This window comes from Oryctolagus cuniculus, chromosome 1, assembly GCF_964237555.1.
Source record: "Oryctolagus cuniculus chromosome 1, mOryCun1.1, whole genome shotgun sequence".
NCBI classification, from domain to species: Eukaryota; Metazoa; Chordata; class Mammalia; order Lagomorpha; family Leporidae; genus Oryctolagus; species Oryctolagus cuniculus.
In genome coordinates, this window is record NC_091432.1 from 119,826,428 (window position 1) to 119,845,623 (window position 19,196).

General features: G+C 60.0%; 1 protein-coding gene and 1 long non-coding RNA gene across 5 annotated transcripts in view; one reads left to right on the forward strand and one right to left on the reverse strand.

Annotated features, from left to right (window-relative positions):
- The window catches only part of KIRREL3 (kirre like nephrin family adhesion molecule 3), a 577,652-nt gene that overhangs the window by 4,763 nt on the left and 553,693 nt on the right, over window positions 1–19,196 (reverse strand). For 3 of the 4 annotated variants that reach the window (XM_051818702.2, XM_051818695.2, XM_051818705.2), the window contains 8 exons: window positions 14,135–14,283; window positions 12,898–13,025; window positions 12,197–12,323; window positions 8,754–8,854; window positions 6,804–7,002; window positions 5,453–5,488; window positions 2,158–2,265; window positions 312–421 (listed from right to left, as the gene is read on the reverse strand). In XM_051818702.2, coding sequence (XP_051674662.1) covers window positions 312–421; window positions 2,158–2,265; window positions 5,453–5,488; window positions 6,804–7,002; window positions 8,754–8,854; window positions 12,197–12,323; window positions 12,898–13,025; window positions 14,135–14,283 — 958 coding nt within the window. The remainder of the gene's footprint in view (window positions 1–311; window positions 422–2,157; window positions 2,266–5,452; window positions 5,489–6,803; window positions 7,003–8,753; window positions 8,855–12,196; window positions 12,324–12,897; window positions 13,026–14,134; window positions 14,284–19,196) is intronic. The other variant, XM_051818703.2, reaches the window with a different exon arrangement.
- Window positions 14,280–19,196, forward strand: part of LOC138843621 (uncharacterized) — a 91,423-nt gene continuing 86,506 nt past the window's right edge. The window contains exon 1 of the long non-coding RNA XR_011378575.1: window positions 14,280–17,925. This is a non-coding gene — a long non-coding RNA (uncharacterized lncRNA). The remainder of the gene's footprint in view (window positions 17,926–19,196) is intronic.

Genomic DNA, 19,196 nt, shown 5'->3' on the forward strand with positions numbered 1-19,196 from the left:
CGTCCCTGTGGCTGTGTGTACATTGGGCCCTCTGTTGTGTGACAACACAGTATGGCGATGTGTGCATAAGTCTTCTCTCCCTACTGGGGAGTCAGGTTCCCTGAAACCTGGGATTGCAACTCCGGTGCCTCTGGGTCTCCCAGAACACCCAGGCCAGAGGAGCAGGCACACGGTGGCTGGGCATGCGTGCTTGGCCTATGGTAGCGGGTACATGGTGACAGGTGCTCCACTAACATCGGGAAGCCTTTAGGCCCAAGTCCGTCCAGGAGCAGGGGCCCGGGGCAGGGTGGGAACGGGGACAGCACTCTCACCATGAGCTGCTTGATGGTGGGGTGCTCTTCAGCCTCCCGGCCAGAGGCAGGCTCCTTGTGGACAATCTCCACTCGGATGTCATTTTTGGCTGACACGACACCTTTGAGATCTGGACAAAAGGCAGGAATGTGGAGATGACCAGTTCAGTGGTCACCTTCAGGCACTTGGGCCTGAGATGTCCAGCTGCCCAGCAGCCCCCCGGCCCCTCTCACCCCATCACTCCCAGAGTGGACCTGCCAGCCCCTGAGCTCAGCATATGCCACCCTGCCCCAACCAGTCAGTCACCCTCCTGGGTATGCTGGGGCTGACGGGCTTCAGACAAGGCCAACCACGTGGGCTGCCTGGCTCCTCATTGCCCGTGGCTCAGCCACTCATCCATGGCTGGAGAGGCTGTCCTCATCCGTTTGTCCACTGTAGTGACTTAGATCCTTCTCATCTTACAGAATTCTCACTTCCTTCTAGAAGTCTCTTCTGACCTACTCTCTCAGGCTCTGGGCTCTCCATCGATGGAACCACAAATGTCACTGTTTGAAAGGACCTCACGGTCCCCACGGCCAACCTCCCACCCAGAGCAGAAGCCCACACGTTGGGGTCCAGTGGCTTTGTCTGTGCGCAGATGACAGAAGCTTTCCTGCAGCCCGTTTCCTGTGGGAGGGCGTGTTGGAAGAGTGTTGCTAAAATATGCATCTCACTTGGCTAATCCTCTGCCTGCAGTGCCGGCATCCCGGGTTCCAGTTCCGGGTTGGGCGCCGGTTCTAGTCCCAGTTGCTCCTCTTCCAGTCCAGCTCTCTGCTGCAGCCTGGGAAGGCAGTGGAGGATGGCCCAAGTGCTTGGGCCCTGCACCCCATGGGAGACCAGGAGGAAGCACCTCGCTCCTGGCTTTGGATCGGCGCAGTGCGCCGGCCGGCCGTAGCAGCCATTTGGGGGATGAACCAATGGAAAGGAAGACCTTTCTCTCTGTCTCTCTCTCTCTCACTGTCTAACTCTGCCTGTAAAAAAGAAAAAAAAATGCATTTCCCAGTAATTTCCACCGATCGGGGGGGGGGGGGCTGTGAGGGAGGGGGCCTGGAGACCACATCTTGCAGGCAGGCTCTGGAGCCAGGGTTGCCTAGTATATGCCAGGGAACACACATGACCCCTGAGGGCTGCAGGACAAAAGAAGCAGACTTGTACCACTGATTCCTCGTGTGCACGGAGCTCACAGAACGTCACAAACCCAGAAGAGTGGCCGCTTGCTGAGGGTCACATGGCAGGAGAGGTGGGACTGGGAGACCAGGTCTCTCCACTGTCCCCTCCACTCTGCCACCCAACTTAGGCCTTGCACATGTGTGTCTACGGCTTGCAACATCAGAGTCCTGGCTACCCACCAGTTGTCAAGAGCGTGCAAACACTAGAGTTTTACTGTGGATGACTAAAGACCTTTAAAAATCTGTTCAAAGCGATTCCTTAAATGCCTTCCCTCCTGGGTGGGTGCCCTGCCTTTCTGGTTAGACCAGCAACTCCAGGAGAGCAAGGGTCAAGGCGAGCCTTCCCCCTCCTTGTTCTCTGCACGGTTCCCAGTCAAGAGTGTAAGTTTGGCCCCAAGCGCTGGCTGGCGGCCCTGCAGGCTGAAGGTCATCCTAGCCCAGGTCAGCATCCACTGAGTGGCCACTCGCTGTCAGACATCCCGTGGGCACCGCGGATGCCCCAGTGCCTCAGACCCATCCCTTCCCCCGGAGCGCACAGCGCTGGTCACTTCGCTCACTCCTGCTTGCTTGCTCTCCGGGGCAGCCTAAGCCTGGCCTTCTTCTCTGTCCCCCCCCCCCGCCCCCCCTCCCCCCGAGATCCCAGGTCTCCCTCTCGTACTTCTCTGGGAACGGGCACAGCAGAAGGCCACAATGGTTGCCATCAGGACGAGGAAGGCCACGCCGGCTCCCACGGCTACCCCGATGATGACGGCCATCGGCACGGACTCTGTGGGAGATACAGACACTGGTGAGGGAATGGGACAGCTCGCCCAGGTCCCTCAGGTGCAGTCCCTGCTGAGCTGGGGCCAGGCCACTTGCCACAGGGGGCCCGCCTGGGAAGATTCCTGGGTGGGGCCTGGGCAGGCACAGGCAGAGTCCAACAGGGGTCAGGTCTCCTGGGACTGCAGAGCCGGGTGGAGGACACGGGGTGGAGCAGAGGGCGTGAGGAACTGGGGGAAGAGGGCAGAGACAGAGAAGGGAGGGCCGAGGGAGAGGGATACTGGAGATGAGGAGGGAGGCGGGCACGAGTTGGCCGCCTCTGGGGTTAACCAAGCACTGTCCCATCACGCAGTGGCTGGCGAGTCGCACGTCCTGGCTTTTCTTTGAGAAATGGCTGAGGCCCCTGCCCTGCCTGTCGGGTTTGCTTCCTGCTCTTGCCTTCCCCAGGTGCATGGGGGATGCACGGGCACTCTGGCGCTGGGCGAGCTCTCAGCTCTAGGGCAGCTCCTCCTCGGGCCTGCTGGGCATCAGGGGCTGTAGCCCCCAGGCGTCCATGTCCCAGGGACTGGGGGCGCAAGAGTACAGCTCCCCCACTGCCGTCTCTTTAGGGAGAAACCCCACCAGCCCACTCCTTCTTCCAGGCTAGCCCCTTGAACATCCGGCACCCCTCCCCAAGCCAGAGGGACAAGGCCTCACTCCCTGCCGAGTTTCTGTCTCCTGCCCTGGGGAGGGTGATGGGCACCAGACAGCCCTGGCCCTTCTGTGGCTGCACAGGGGGCTTGAGCACACCCTTTGGAGCCCAGGAGTAGAACTAGAGAGTGCTGGGGCTGGGGGACGCTGAGAGCCACCGAGTCCAAATCTCCCACGTCACAGAGGGAAGGGAGTCCAGGGAACTCGAGAGACATGGCCAAGGGCACACAGCTGCAGTAGAGTCAGGGCAAACCCAGCCAGCCTCCTACTCTTCCCACCCATCTTGCTTGCCCTCTCCAGTCTTGCCCGGTGCCATCCACTGTGTCCCATGGCATCCTCCAAGGCTCGCGTGCAGCCCAGGCTGCCGATTGTTTGGGTTTCAGCTCCATCACTTCTTCTGAGCGACCTACTTTACCTCTCTTCTCTGTAACATGGGTAGTGATGGCACCTTCCCCAGAGGGCTGCAGGTGAGTGGAATGAGTGAGCTGATAAGGGCCTTGGAAGAGAACCTGGTACCCTGCGCTATTTAAATGTGTTTTGCTCTGGGTATCACATGGGATGGGGGAGCTGTGTCAGGCCAAATCCTTAAAGGAGGAAAGATCCTTTGCACGATTGAGCGCCCTCCCCTCCCCACCCCATGGCCATCAGCACAATGACCTGTGCAACATGCAGGTATCTGGTCTGGCGCTGTGGGCTAGCCTCTCAATGTTGCTTCCTTTAAAGAGAGGAAGAAACCCTCAAACCCTGGCGCCTAGAGGTGCTGCTGAGAGAAGGTGTCAGCGGCGTGGGAGGGGACACTTGCCCGAGAGAGCCGGCGGCCCCTGGTTGGCTGTGTGTGATGACACTGGGTCATCCCCCTGCCACCCCAGGACTCTCACCCGAGCTCACCTGTAACCTACCTATCGGTGGCCAAGGCCATCGAGGGGGCGACAGAGGAGGCAATACTCAAGGACTGGAGGGAGCGGCGTTGGGCTGGCCTCAGTGGCCAGCACCGAGCAGAGGGACCTGCCCTCGGCTGAGTTCCTTTGGTAAAGAGGGGATTCTGTCTCTGGGTTTCATTCCACTGGGAAAGGAACTTGCTTTGGAAGCTCATTGTTCTACGCTTTCGAGTGTTCACAGTTTGGGTTTGGTTCAGCTTCTCCTTGGGTTCCTAGAGCGTTTCCTTGGGAAAACTGGGGGCTGGTCTCAGCTGAGCTCAGGGCCAAATCACAGCCGTGGACAGTTTCTAACTGTCAGACCTCACTGGCCCATCTGAAAACCAGAGAGCTGGAGCAGCTGTATAGGTCTGGGATACTTTGCTCCCTGACACCTTGAACCCACGTTTCCAGGTGTTCATAGCCAGCAGGAGGGGCATGGTCTCAGCTGGAGACTGGCCCGCAGCAGGTGCACAGGGGAGGGTGCGGGGTAGGGGAGGAAGCTGTCTGGGCAGCTGGGCCTGGAGTAGCCTCCCTTCCCAGTTCCCAGTGTGGTTCCTCCCTGCCTGGCTTCTGCCTGAGCACAGCACCTTGGACGTTCCCTGGGGAGGACCGCAGGGAGGGCTGCCCTTGCTTAGCCTCCTCACCATCCAAGGCGGGGGCACTGGGCGCGGGGACTCTGAGCACCATCCAAGGCGGGGACTCTGAGCCACGGAGGGAAGCAGGTGTCAGGAGCTCTGGATGAGTGTGAGCAGACGCACATGAAATGCAGACGGCAGGGACATGCCACCTCTTGGCACCAGGTGGCCACCAGGGGAGTTGGGAGAACACAGCAAGGGGTTGACAACTGTTTGTGTGGCCCCGTCCTGCACTGCTGCCCTGCAGAGGGGTGGGGTAGGGGTCCCCCATGGAGCTTATTCAAGGGGATCCCAGGGGCCAGGGCTCCGCGTGGCAGGAGAATCAAGGCAGAAGACACCCAAGTCTTCAGCTTGGCCTTAGTGTGCCCCCCGAATCTGGCTGGCTCTGTCCTGATTCTTTATCTGGGTTTTTGCTTGGGGCACGGGGCCAGAGCAATTCAAACCAGGGAGTGCTGTGCCTGTTCCTGGGGAGAGAGGCACTGCCAGCAGCCCCAGTCTGGGGCAGGGGGTGAGCTGCAGGAGTGGAGCTGGGTGAGCGGGCATGCGGGGGTCAAGCAGGCAGCATCCTGGGAGCCAATGCCAAGCTGTGAAGATGCTGAGAAGCAGGGAGAGACCAGAAGTAGAGGAGGCCAGGCCAGGGCCAGGACCCAGGGCTCCTGAGAGAAAGGTGCAGGAACCAGGGCCGGGGAAGAGGGAGACCCGGGGAAGAGGGAGACCTGGGCCATGGCAGCAGACAACAGCCGGGTCTCTGGGGTCCCTAGGCCCCCGCCTGGCTGGAGCCCCTCTCCCGGCTGCTCTGACTGCACTAAACCCTCAGCACGGGCACCGTGGGAAGGCAGAGGGGCCTGCATCTGCACGGCCTCCCTACCCTCTTGGGGTCCCCTCCCCCACTAGCCAAGAAGTCCCTCCCCTCCCCCCTCCAGGGGCCAGTTCTCATCGTCTCCTTCCCTACCTGCTTCCAGCCCGGCTCCCGACTTCATTTCCGAACCTGTTTGGAAATAAAGCAAGCGTCCACAGCCAGAGCCTGGCTGGCCAGGCCGGGGCGGGGCGGGGGATCGGCCCCTGGAGGGGCTGTGGTGGGGTGGGGGTGGGCTTCCCTCCTCAGTCCCGTCTTTGGGACCACCCTGCAGATCCAGGCTCGCCCGGCTGCTGCGCTTGGAGTTGGTTCAGGCTGACTTAGAGACTCCAGCAGGGGTGGGGGTGGGGCGAGAACACCGAGGGGAGGGCACGGTGGGGGGATGAGGGGAAGACAGGAGGGTAGGCAACAGGGGGCCAGGGAGGGTCTGGGATGATGTGTGGATGATGTTATGCAAATTATGTGCAAAGCGTTATGCAAAGCAGAGCCCATTCCGGAGGAGGTGTTAGGAGATGAGTGTGATCCCTGTGGGACCCCCGCTCGGCCCACAACCTCTTGTCCAGAGGGTCAGGCCCCGCTGAGCACGAATCCTTGGTCCATCCTGGCTGAGTCCTGCCTGCCAGGGGCAAGATCTGCAGCCCCGACAGGCAGAGCTCCTTGGAGACCAGCCCCGCCCGCCCCTCCCCTCGCCGTGTTCCTCTGCGCCCCTCCCGAGTCTCTCTGCCCTGCGCAAATCATGGGCTCTCAGTAGGTGCCCAAGAACTCTGAGCCAGAGACTGGCGTTCCCGGCATCTCCCTGGACAGGAGCTGGGACAGTCGGCAGTTGGGGTCACGGCGGCCTGTGGCTTCTTTCCGGCCCCTCCCTCTCACCCACCTGCTGCTCTGCGGCTGTCTGCCCAGTGCTGCCCTCTGGCGGTGGCTCCTTGGGAGCGCAGCGCCCTGCACCAGGGAGTGAGACGGGCTAGCACCCTCCTTAGCTTTCGATTGAGCATCTTCCCAGGGACTTCTGGGTGACCAGCTGGGTCAGGATCCCACACAGCCATACTAGTGTGTCCTCGTTTTGCTTGGGCAGAACACCCGCTAAGGGCATTCACTGGGTGCCAGGCCAGGGCCCACAAGGGAGGGCAGCAGGCACAGAAGACTGTGGGGTGGCTTCTCCTGCCGTGAGCCCGGCTGCACCTGCAGCATTGCCCTGGAGCCCATCACCCCGAGCGGTGTCCCTCCCCTTCTGGATTCCTGGTGGAGCTTAGTGTCCTTTCCCTCTGCAGAGAGCCCGCTGGCTACGGCTGTGTGGCCAATAAGGCAGAGCCCTGTGCCTTGCTCTCGGGACCTGCCCTGCCCGCTAGCTGCTGGCGGGTGCTCTTGGCATGCTGCACCCCCGGGGCTGACCTGGGCCAGGAGGGGCCCTGCTGTCCCCTGTCGCCTTGGCAGCCCTTGCAGTCCTCACCTTGCTCCTTGAGCCGGATGATCTCCGTGTCGGAGCCGAAGCTGTTCCAGGCAGTGCAGTTGTAGATGGTCTGGAAGTCGGCCCGCACGATATTGCTGATGGTCAGTGTGGAGATGACCCCCTCCTCCGTGCTAACCGTTTCCACCGTGTAGCGCCCTGATGTCCCCGACTCCAGCACGTTCTCCTTCCAGGACCAGGCCTGCCGGGGGAGTGGGGGGTGGGTGGCGCAGATCAGTAGAACACCCCGCCAGAGCCGCCCACAAGGGACCATAGTGCTGCCACCACCTGCCCAGGTGCCCACGGCCAGGTTCCCGCCCGCTGCCGCGCGCCACCAGCACACACACTCACACATACAACACACGCTGCAAACATCATTGCACACACCTACACAGACAGCACCACATATGCACACATCCCACGAACATCTGTCCATGCAACACACACACCCATCCACAAGTGCAGGCTCAGATACATGCATGCACACCACATGCTACAAACACAGACATCACCTCATGGGTCCACGCGTCCACTCGCGCGCGCACACACAGATTGGGCCCGCCCCAGAAGTGGACGGAGGTAGGTCTGCCCTAGGAATTTTTTTTTTCCTGGCGGAGGCACCGCTCAACAGGTGCACCGCTCACAGGTGCACCCCTCACAGGTGCTCTCTGGCGCTACACCTGGCAGTGCCTGGTACTGCGCCTTCTTTGCACACCCCAGGACCCTGCCTGGCTTTGCTCCTGTTCGTGGGAGTGTCCTTCAAGCCGCACTTGTGATGTCTTCCTGTGCTTGGTTCACAAGGATGACAGTGTGCCTGCATTGCCCCCGGCACACTGCACTGCACACACCCCAGCCCCGCCGGGACATGCGGTGTGAAGCCGGCCGTGAAGGCTGGGGCCCAGGGCTCAGGACCGGCCGCAGTGGCCCCGCCAGTGCCCTGGAGGACACTGGCAGCATCCCTGGCCTTTCCCGGTTGTGACCCCAGTGGCACCGCCGGCCCCAAACACTGCCGGGTGTCCCCGGGGACGAAGTTGCTCCCAGTTGAGAACCATGAGTTCAGGGTTGGAGATCTATGGGAGAAGGGTGGTGTGAACTGGTTCACAGCCGTTATTGTTGTAACATACAAACACAGGAAGGCCCAGGCATTCACTGGAGGCCTGACTTCTTGCAGTGTTTCTAGGGATCTCCCAGACAGTGAATGAACAAACACCCGATATAGTGGCTAACAGCAACAACACTCTGACAAGATCCCAGCTCAGTGTGTACAGGCTCTGGGTGCTCAGCCCCCACCATCCCCGGCCTGGCTCCCCCCAGCAGGAGTGTCCAGGTACTGGGGAGAATGAAAAATAATTTTTTCCCCAGTAAGTGCTATGAAACGCTCACTTTTCTTTGTTTGCATGCTTGAATTTCTGCCAGTTTCAAATGGATTTCAGTGCAAGACCCCCTTTTACAAAATGCAGACGCACACAGCTGCACACAAACCGCAGGGATACCAGTTTGGAGGAAGGGAGGGAGCCTGGAAACTCTTGATCCACGAGGCTGGACTTCTGGGATGGCCAGGGATCTCGGGGTTAGGGTGGGGATGTGAAGCGGGGCTGCTAGCTGTAACTGGCACTGTTGAAGATGGAGCCAGAGACCGGCTTGGCCCCAGGAGAGGCAGAAATGGTTGGCCTTTCCCTCTGCTGCCCTGGCCACATGCCTGCCCCTGGCGTGCAGACTCGGGTTAGAACCATTGGTGTCTGAGCTCAGGGCCGTGAGCACAGCCTGTCCTGAGACAGGAGCTGCTGTACTGTGTCTTCACTACACCTTTCCAAGAGAGGCAAGCAGGTGTAGTCTTCCCCACAGAGGAGGAGTAGGCTCAGAGGTGTGCCTGCCTGCCCCCACCCCAGCCCTGCTGTCAGGAGCCCACGGGAGTGGGGGTGGGGCGCTGGCCCAGCCTCCCCGGGCACTCACGATGCGGTCGGGCGGCGGTGTGCTCCGGATGAAGCACTTGATCTGGCCTTTCTCGCCGTGCAGAGCATGCTGGGTCTGGGTGCTGGAGATGATGGGGGGTCCTGTTGGGAGACAGCCTCATGTCAGGGACCCGGTAAGGGTGGGCCCCTGGCTGGCGCCCTCTTTGCGGGGTTTCTGCATTCAGTCAATGTTTACGCAAAGCCTGTGTGTGCAAGGTGAAGTGCAAGGTAGGGGACTCCAAGATGAATTAGGCATTCTGCCGTAAACCTCTCAAGGAGCCCTGAGTGAATGCTTTCAAGTCCCAGGAAAAATAAATAACGGTAATAAGAGGTGGCGAGAGTTAGCACCACAAGGCGGTGCAGAGAGAGTGCTAACCGACTTCAATGGAGAGAGAATAATTCTGTGTGGGGGAGGTGGTAAGCTTGGGAACGGGGTGGGGGAGGTGTTGGGAGCAAGGCTTCGCTACCAAATCTGCGCCTTAGCCGCCCGCGGGCTCGCAAGTCATTTCTAAGACGTCCAGCAGATGGCGCTCTTGCCTAACAAACTGAGTGGCTGCTGAAGCAGGCCAATCAGGAAGAGGAATGGTGATGTTTCTCTACCCAAACTGGAATCACCCTCCCTGGGAGGAAAGCCCTTGCACAATTGCAGCCTTTATCCTGTGCCTTTGCGGGAGATCCTTTAGTAAGTCCATTTCCTTGCCCACATGCACTCACCTATGAGATAGCCCCGGTGAGACCACGGCTCCGAAACCGACCCCATTCCCATACCAACCTCATGGGCATCAGGTTCCGAGTGTGCCTATCTCGCTGGCCACACTGGGCAGCCCAGAGAGTCCACTTGGAGCGGAGACTGTCCTATAGCGTTTCCTGCCCGCTTCTGCCTGCTACCCACCCTAAGTGTTCCCTGGCAGTGAGAGGGGACAGGAGGAGCTGCTGGCGTAGCCACTTACTCTGCTAACCTCCTGGCTGGGCTGGGTGGCTGCAGGGACAGGAGGAGGGATGCAAAGCTTTTGCCCCTTTTCAGGGCCCGTGGTGATGGGTGGGATGCTCCGACAGCAGCACCCAGAGTGAGCGCAGGGGGTCTGGAGAAGAGGCAGAATCAGGTGGGAACAAAGCAGAAGGTACTTCAGACCTCAGTGCTGTTTATCAGCCACCTTCATGAACGCACTGTTGCAGCTCCTACGAGGAGCTCACAGCCCAGTGGAGGAAAAGTCCTGGGAGACACTCTGGCGACTGCTGCTGATTGAAGAGGCACGTGACAGCCAAGATAAGGGCTACTGCCGCCCGCCTGCAGAGGGCACCAACAGTGGGCTGAGGCCTGAGGGCTCGATGCTTGAGCGTGGTGCTGTGGTTGGCTGCCAGGCTGAAAAGTGACGCCACCACGCAAACTTGCCCCTCACGTCCCGTCCCGTCCCGGGACCTGGGAATTCCCCAGGGGCTCTCAGGATTCCACAAGTTATCAGCGGATGTCTGGGCGTTCACGGGCTTCTTCAAAGAAAACAAAAAGCACGACAAAGGGAAGTGCATCTTTTTGCTCAAGCCTGGTTGGAGGCAGCTCAGGTGAGAGCTATGCCCGCAGACGTCCCTAGAGGGCGCTGGCGGGTGACCAGTCTCACACCTTAGGCTATGGTGCCAGACTGCTGCCCACTTGATCTTCCAAAGTAGGGACAGACTGGTGGGGGCTGGGAGGTTACCCTCCCTGGGGCCACAGCATCCAGGCCCCTGCCTCAGGGCCAAGCCGCCCCAGTCCAGCAGCAATACAAGAGCAGTGTCCTGACTTGGTTCGATGCTGCCGGCTTCTCTCTGCTTGGCAACCTGGGGGAGCTCCTGAAGGAGAGTGGAGGCACAGGAGGGGATGGGAACCCCTTGGGGACACAGATTAGACCCTGGGGAGATGCCAGGGCTCAGGCTGTCCCTTGCCTTGGGGAGAAATGTCCCTGTTAGGCATGCGTTCCCCAGGGGGCGTTCTCAACTTAAGACACCTCTTTTAATCTCAGTTGGGAAACGCTGGAATGTCTAAAGTGACAGCCAGATGGCAGCCCTTCCTTCATCCACCCTCATGCCCAGAAATGAGGATGCTCTGGGAGTACCTTCAGGCTCAGGGGCCCTGGAGGGCAGGGACCCCATGGATGTGAGGGTGCCTGGCCCAGCTGGTGGCCACAGGGACGGGCAGGGACAGACAACTCCCCAGTGCCCTCCCCAGAGCGGGCAGCGGTGGCCTGGCGGCTGAGCCGAGTGTCAGACAGCGGCGGCTCGGCAGGAAAAGGCTGCAGCCGCGTTGCCATGGATATACGGAGGTGCGATCAGATGCTGTTATTTTTAGCCCTGCGGTGCCAATTTATTGGTGGGGTCCTGGGGACACGCAGGAAAGGCAGGAGGGCTCCAAGTCAGGGTTCTGTGCAGGGCACGTGCTCCCTGAACACTGGCTCTGGGGCCTGGGGGCTGGCACCCCTGGGGGAGTGGAGAGTAATGGAATAGGAAGGGAGGGGTGTAGGCTGGTGGGGACAGTGGAGGGGAAGGTGGGGTGCCATCACCTGCTGATGTTTCTTTAGCACAGGGGAGAACAAATGAGGCTGGCTGTGGGCGGCTTCCTCAGGGGAGCGGGGCTAACTGTGAGAACTCAGGCCAGGGAGCCCCTTGCTAGGGCCTGCTGTGGGACAGGGACCCGAAGCCCTGCAAACAGGGGTCTGGGCTCAGGGCTTAGACTGAGGCAGACTATGGCGGGGGCAGGGGCTCTCTCTCTCTCTCTTTCTCTCTCTCTCTCTCTAAGCTGTAGCTCTGTTCTCTCTGGGGATCTCTGTCCTGGTGCTGCAGTCTACTTGAGGCAGACCTGAGCTAGGTCCCAGCTTCTCCAGGAGCAGCTATGTGCCAGGGGCAATGCCTGGTACCGAGATGCCCTCACCTAGGCCTGGTGGCCTCACCCATGCCATGGCACAGGACATTGTCTCCCGGAACCGTCAGCCACTGACCACTATGCGAACTCTCTCCTGCCCGACTGACTTTATCATCTATAGCAAGATGCGTTCCCTGCCCTCAAGGGGACCTCACGTTGGGTCTCATGGGGATGGGGACAGGTGTCCCTGGTTGTGTGGCTTTGATGCCATGGGAAAGGGCCCCTTTTGGACCCCATGGCCACTGTCATGGTGGGTGGTCTCAGGGTACATAGGGATCTATGTTGGACCCCTTTCTCCTGGCCAGGATAAGGTTCCTCAGTTACCACCGTGGAGCTGAGCCCCCTTCAAAGGTGGCAAGGAATGAAGGAGGTAGGCAGAGAGCTAGCCAGGAGAGAGCCAGCCTGGCCTCGACAGGGACTCCAGGAGGTGGGTGTAACGGCTGCTGACCCAGAGCTGAGGGGGACCACGAGGCCCAGAACCAGTGACAGCTTCCTTGGGTCCCTCTCCCCTGCCTCCCACCCAGGCTACCGCTGTGGAGGGGGGGTCTTACCATTGACAGTCAGCGTCACTTCACGCTCCCCGGCTCCCACCCGGGGTACCACCGCCCGGCACACGTACTTCCCAGCATCTTCCTGGCGGACGGATTTGAGGGTCAGGGTCTTTTCATTGCTCAGGACCTAGGAGAACGGTGAGGATTAGACACCAAGAGGAGCAGAAAGCTCACTGTGTTTTGGAGCCAGAGGGCCTGGAGGCAGACCCAGGGTGGATGACTGTTGCCAGCACCGCAGTCAAGGCCAAGGGCACTTGGGGGTGTGCAGTTGGGACATTGCTTGGGATGCCTGCTTCCCATGGCACAGTGCCTGGGACCCCTCCCCTGATCCCACACAGATGACGGGCACCTGCCTCCTGCCTGGGAGACCTGCAGGGAGCTGCAGGCTTCCGGCTTCAGCCTGGCACAGCCCTGGCTGTTGTGGCCATTTGGGGATTGAACCAGCGGGTGGAAGAGCTCTGTCTGCCTGTCTCACTTTCATTCTCTGAATTTGAAATAAAAATGAAAATAAAGGAAGGAAAAAGAAGCCAAGGGGTAGCTGGCAGGAGAAAGCGCCGGACGCAGACAGTGACACCGCACCAGTGTCGGGGACATGCTGAAGCCCCCACAGGCTGACGTCCGCAGTCTGGCAGTGGGAGGGCCCTGGAAGGCAGGTGCCTCAAGCGCGGCCACAGGACACTGTGGTCTGAGCTCACACTCACCACGCCGGAGCCGCGCTTCATCCACACGATGGTCAGGGATGGGTTGCCGGTCCAGGCACAGCTGAAGACGGCGTCGGAGCCCAGGTCCACGAGCAGCGACTGGGGCTCAGAGGTGATGCGGGGCCCAACTGTGATGGGGAGGACAGGAGGGAGGGCTCGGGGGGGCTGGAGACTCCAGGTCCCTCCTGGCTGCCACCTCCACCTCCTCCCCCCACCCCACAACCTGGATAAGATGAAGGGAGACAGCAGGGAACCTGTGTACCCTCAATCCACTTCAGTGCCTTACATTCGAGGCCTCTGCCCAGGTGGGCCTGGGGCCAGGGGGTGGGCCTCAGGAGGTAAGGAGGAAGCCCAGTTCTCCCCCACCACGGAGACAGCAGGCAGCACCAGCCCCAAGAGCAAGGTGCTTGGGCTCAGTTTCTGCCTGGGTTTGCCACAGGGCTGCCCCATCCCCTGCCTTCAGCCCCCGTGCTACTTGGCCTTGGCAAGTTGAGGAAGCCCCACCCCTGTGTAGGGGCAGGAGGCCTTCTTCCTGCCTTGGGCTGGGGTGAGGACCTGGAACGCAGCTGCCTGACACATCTGGCTCAGCTCCCTGAGCTGTCCCAGCAGCCCTTGCAAGGAGGCTCTGGGGTGCCATGAAGGAGGCAGGACTCTCTCTGCCTGGACCCCCTCCCTCTGGGCTTCCCACCTGGTCATCTCAGGTCATCCTTCCTGGGGCCTCTCTCGGCCTCCTGTCCGAGCTCGCTGAAGCAGACCAGCCCGGGGCCCCGCGTCCCTTGCCTCCACTCAGTGCTGGAGTGGACTCCTGGAGACTCCCCTCGGTGCTCTCTGACCTCCTAGCCCAGCGCGTGGGCCTGCAGCCCTGGCCTTGGCCCATGGATGTGGCAGACAGTCTGGCCAGGCCGCCAAGGAGTGGCCCTTCCAAGAGCAGACTGAGCTTAGTGGATAACAGTGGGGCCGAGGGAAAGCTGCAGAAGTGTAGGGCACAGGGCCATGGGTCCTGCACGAGGTCCTGATAAGAATCCACACACACACAAGGGGGCGTTCTGTAAGTGTGCAGTGTCCTGATAAGAATCCACACACACACAAGGGGGCGTTCTGTAAGTGTGCAGTGTTCTCAGCTTGCAACATGGGATGGCTAGACCATGCACAGAATGCAGCCACAGCTGCTCCAGCCCCAGGCAGAGACCACACCATGCCCGCTCCCCCAGGGCAGCACGCCCAGCCTGGCACTCACAATAGACGTCCACGGTGCGGCTGAGGTTGGTGCTGCCCAGGGCATTGGTCACCTCGCAGGAGACGGGCTCTGAGAAGTACGTGTAGTCCACGGTAGTTCGGTACAGCTCTCCAGACGCCTCCTTGATGACCTGGCCTCGCTTGGCCCACCTGCAACAGAGGCCGAGCGTGCCAAGGCCGTCCCTCGGGGAGCTGCATGTACTCTGGAGGAAGCTTTGGTACACGGTGGCACTTGACAAGTGGGTTATTCCGGAAGAAGGTAGGTTGGTGATGTGCTTTGTTGGCCCATCTGCCTGGCTACATGATGGATAACCCCACTGTGGGCCTGCAGACAGCTGCACACACATACACACAAGTGCACACACATGCACATATACACTCCCTCACACACACCCGGCTGTGAGGCTCCAGGAAGCTGGGTTTCCAGACAAGGTGAGCAGCTGTAGGAGAGACATTAGTCAGGGGTCTTCCCCCTCAGCTCTGCCCTGCGCCTGCCGTTAGCCTGTCCCCCATCCTGCTCCCTCTCCCTGGAGAGTCTGGGCAGCCTCCCTCCTAGGCATGGCTCTGGCTTTCATCCCTGCCCAGCCTCTGCCCTCCCAGCCTGGCCTTGGTCCTGAGGTCACAGCTCTATTGGCTGGGGCTTGGAGGGGGGCAGGGAGGAAGGTCCTTTCATCCACAAGTCAGTGCTGCCCAGGCTTGGTGTGGCCCTGGCCTTGAGGTGACGACCACTGCGCTGGACCAGTGGCCAGGCAGCTTGTAGTGTGCACGCGCAACGGAAGCCCTGTAGATGTGTGTGTGTCTGTGTGTGTGCATCTGAGTATACGTTGTGTGTATGTGTGTGAGGGCATGTGTGTGCATCTGCGAGTGTGAGCATGTGGGTGTAATATGTACCGTGTGTATCTGTGTGAGGGTACATGTGTGTGTCAGTGTGAGTGTTCATGTGTGCATCTGAGAGCACACGGTGTGTATGCATATGAAGGCTCACGTGCACCTGTGAGTGCGAGCATGTGTGTGTGTGCACCTGAGTGTGAAGTGGGGGTTTTCCTTACATAGCCCCGAGGAGACAGAGTTCTCAGCATCCCCCAGTTTAATCGTGCAGATAACACTTTATTTCTTAAAATCGGAGAACTGCTAGCAGGGTTCTTCCCCCAGCTCAAGCCTGTTTTGGGGTGTTTGCAGAGCTGGGGTGCTTCCTTGGCCACTCCATAACCCCCGACTCCGATAACCACAGCTTCCCCCACCTCCACCTCTGCCCTCCCCTGCCTTTGGCCCCTCCCTTGCCTCTGGCCCCTCCCTCATCTCTGGCTCCCTCCCCCATTTGGCCCCTCCCCTGCCTCTGGCCCCCCTCCTGTCCCTGGCCCCCAAGGGGCCCTTCATTCACTTCTTGGCTCAGCCCAGCCCCTGGGGCCCTGAGAGACTGCCGCTTCCTTGCGTCCCACGAACACCTGGGCTGGCACCATGTGGTTGTTATCGAGAATTAATATCGAGTAATGATTAAGAACACGATTAATAATAACAATTATAGTTTCACAACAGAGCAAGCCATAGCTCCCTGAGAGCTTAAGGAGCTTCTCCACAAACCATTATGAGTTATTCATGAGTCGTTTCCATTTCTAACTTTAATTTAATGACCAGACTTAATAGCTAGGCACGGCCCCTGCCTGGGGCGGAGGAATTCAGTTCCAAACACACAGCTGGGGACCCGTGTCCAGCCCCACTTTCCTTCTACGCTCTGAAGCAAGGGGGCTCCGGTGCTGGGGCTCGGGGAGGAGGCTGGGCTGGGGCTGGGCCTTGGTCTGATGGACAGGTCTGCAGGTTTCTTCCCCAAGGTGCCTGGAAAAGGTGGGCATTGTCCCCCTCCAGCCGGGCCCAGGGGAGGGGAGCCCCACCATGTGACGCAGAGTGACCAGGAGAGCTCTGGGGTTCCCCCGCATGTCAGCCAGGCTGGCCTCTCTGCTCACCGTGCGAGAGCCAGAGAAGGAAGGGTCAGCAGGCCGAGCTCTGCAGGCCAGGCCTTGCCCTATTGGGGCGGAGGAGAGGGCAGGAGGGAGGCCTTCGCTGATATGCTTTCCCGGGTGCGCCTGGACACCCGCCTGCCGGCCACCTGGCTCCGCCCATTCTCCCTCCCCTCTGTTCCCCGGTCTCGCCACAGAGACCCTCGCGGGGTCCCTTCCAGAAGCACAGAGGCCCATAGTATTGCATCCGAGCCCCCCGCCCCTCAGTATCAGAGCCCAGGAGCAAGTCCCGCCCCCTCCCTTCCGGCTCCGCCCCTCGCCTTCCCAGCCCCTATCTTGCTGCTTCCACCAACCTCCCAGCCCCTCTGAAAATGCAGTCTGCTTAAGCTGTTCACAATCAATGTCTACTTTGGTCTGAACAAATGTAAGAGGATTGTTCACATGACAGAATCCGGAGGCCGGCAGGTGGGCGTGTCAAATGGCGGACCCCATCCCTCTGTCTGCCTGGGGGATACCCAGAGTCCCCAGAGGTGAGGGCTCAGAAGCCAGGCAGAATATTCGGGCTATGCCTGGGCCTGCGCTGCTGGCCTGGACTCCTGCCCCTGGGTGCAGCTGGTGGGGCAGCCCCCACGCCCACCCACCTTCAGCAGGGCTGAAGATAGGCAGGTGGGTGGAGCAGGCAGGAGGCAATCCGGGTCAGATCCTGCAGTCTGGTCAGCGCGCTTCTGTGGTGAGATCTGCTTAAGGCTTTTTCTTTGCATCCCAAGGTGGCATGGAGAAGGAGCAGCTGGTGTGGGAGGAGGCCTCCCAGCCTGCAGGGGCTCAGTGGGTGTGGGTGGGCACAGGCACCTGCTGCCTCCTCTCCTCCCGGCCTCTCTCCCTCCTGCCTTCCCAGGCTCTTCCACCTTTTCCTGGGGGCTGGAAGGAGCCCCAAGGCCTCTGGTGTCCTGGAGGGTGCCCAGTGTGGCGCAGAAGCATTTACAGGGCTAATTGGAAGGCGGCCAGGGATCTCTGCCCTCCTTGCCTGTCTTGGTTCCTCCTCTGCACCAGGGCTGACCCTGGAGGACACCGTGAGCTCCAGGACAGGGTGAGGAGGGAGGGAATCCCTCAGGGCACCTGTGGCCTAGAGAAATGTGCTTGTCTCCTTTGTGCACAGTCATTAACTTCCTAGCTTGAAAAAGAAAACTCCAGGGGCTGGTGCTGTGGTGTAGTGGGTAAAGCCACAGCCTGCAAGGCTGGCATCCTATACGGGCGCTGGTTCAAGTCCCAGCTGCTCTGCTTTCTTTAATGCGCCTGGGAAAGCAGAAGGAGATGTTCCAAGCGATTGGGCCTCTGCACCCACGTGGGAGACCCGGATGGAGTTCTTGGTCCCTTGGCTTCTGCCTGGCTCAGCCCTGGCTGTTATGGCCATTTGGGGAGTGAACCAATGGATGGAACTTCCTTCTCCATCTCCCCTCTCTTTCTCTGTAACTCTGCCTTTCAATTAAATAAACAAATCTTTAAAAAAGAGAAAAATAAACTCCAAAATGACAGGAGAGTTAGATTAGCTCCAGTCATGGCCACCTCCTTCACCCAGATTCTCCAGGTGCTAACATTGGCCACAAGAGCTTCGTCACGACCTGGCCCCATGTGGGTATGGGTGGACACCTTCTGCTCATCATTACTGTCTGCTCTGGGGAGGCGGGTGACGTGGGTGTGTTTGCCTGGCCTGACCGGCCAGAAGGCAGGTGTGGGTGGGGTCCTGGGCCTTTGGGTGGAGGCTGCTAGTGCACTGCTCTACTGTCTGCCCAGACTCCCATCTGCAGATCCTCAGCTGACCTGGTGCTGGGCAGTGAAGGTAAGTGGAGGTTGGAATTTGTGCAGCTGGTCTTTGAGGCCCGACAGGTATCCAGGAGATGGCTGTGGGGGTGCTGAGGGTTAGGGGGTGTTTGCTCAGGTGGTCCGTGGCAGAGGGAAAGGAAGGAATGCCGTGGGAACTGGCATTAGAGGTGTTTTCTGAGCATGTTGTGCCTGGTGTTTAGGGGCCCTGGGCAGGGAGCTGGGAGCACTCAGCGAGAGAAGCCAGGGCCTGGCAGGTGCAGGGTGGAAGCCAGAGAAAAGAAGCCTCACTGGGTTTTCTTTAGTCACTTCTGATGGAGGCCTGGCCCCAGCCAGACTAGACCTTCCCTGGATCCTCCTGGGACTCCCTGGAGATGGAGTCTTTTGCCCAGAAGGGACTCTGGAGGTGTTCTGATCTCCCTTCCGCCTCCAGTCCATGGAACGGCTAACTTGGACAGGGCAGATGGGTTTGCATCCTATTTCAAAATACCCTAGGGGATAAAGACCCGATGCCCTGCCTGCCTTGAGTCCTGTGTTGCTTAATTATCCATACTGCAGAGAGTTACTATTTCATTTGTCCAGCATCCAGCCTGCAACTCTGGCCCATGTCCTTGTATTCTGTTGGCTGGAGCCACCCTGCCTCTTGTCTTCCCTGCTGTCCCTTCCCCTGGACTGGCTTCTTTCTCAGTCTGGGGCCCTTGGCACCTGCTGAGGCTGTAGCTGAATAACCCAGATCCATGGCTTGTGTGCGTGTGTGTGTGGGGTGGGACCTGGGCTGCACTGTAGAGCTGTGGCTGGGGGGGAGGGCTGGGGGTGGGGGAGAGCGAGGAGTTGCTGTCGATACATTTAAGGAGCACCTGGCTCATGCCACGCACCGTGCTCCACGCTGAGAGCCGTAAGTGACTAAATTGCAATTCAAGAAACTCGGTTAAAAGGCAGAGACAGGCATGCAAAAGGCAGGTGCCTTTATCAGTGCAGCGAGCGGGAGACACGCCGGAGCCCCGGGTCTGTGTGATCTCGGGCGCCCTCCGACCCTGCCCAGGTGCGTGTGACCAGCACGTGCTTGGATCATGCTCTGATCCTTCTGCTCTTCCTGCTTGCTTGAACTCGTGTCCCGAGGCTGTCTCCCTGGTTTCAGAAGTGCAGGAGCGTGAAGGGAAGGAAGAAGCCTGCTGGCCAGCTGGTGGGCAGGTGTAGGAGGAGGGAACAAGACACGGAAGCCTGGCAGGTGACATCGCATGTGACAGGACGGGGTGCAGGGCGGGCGGCCAGGCGGTGCCCCTGCAGCAC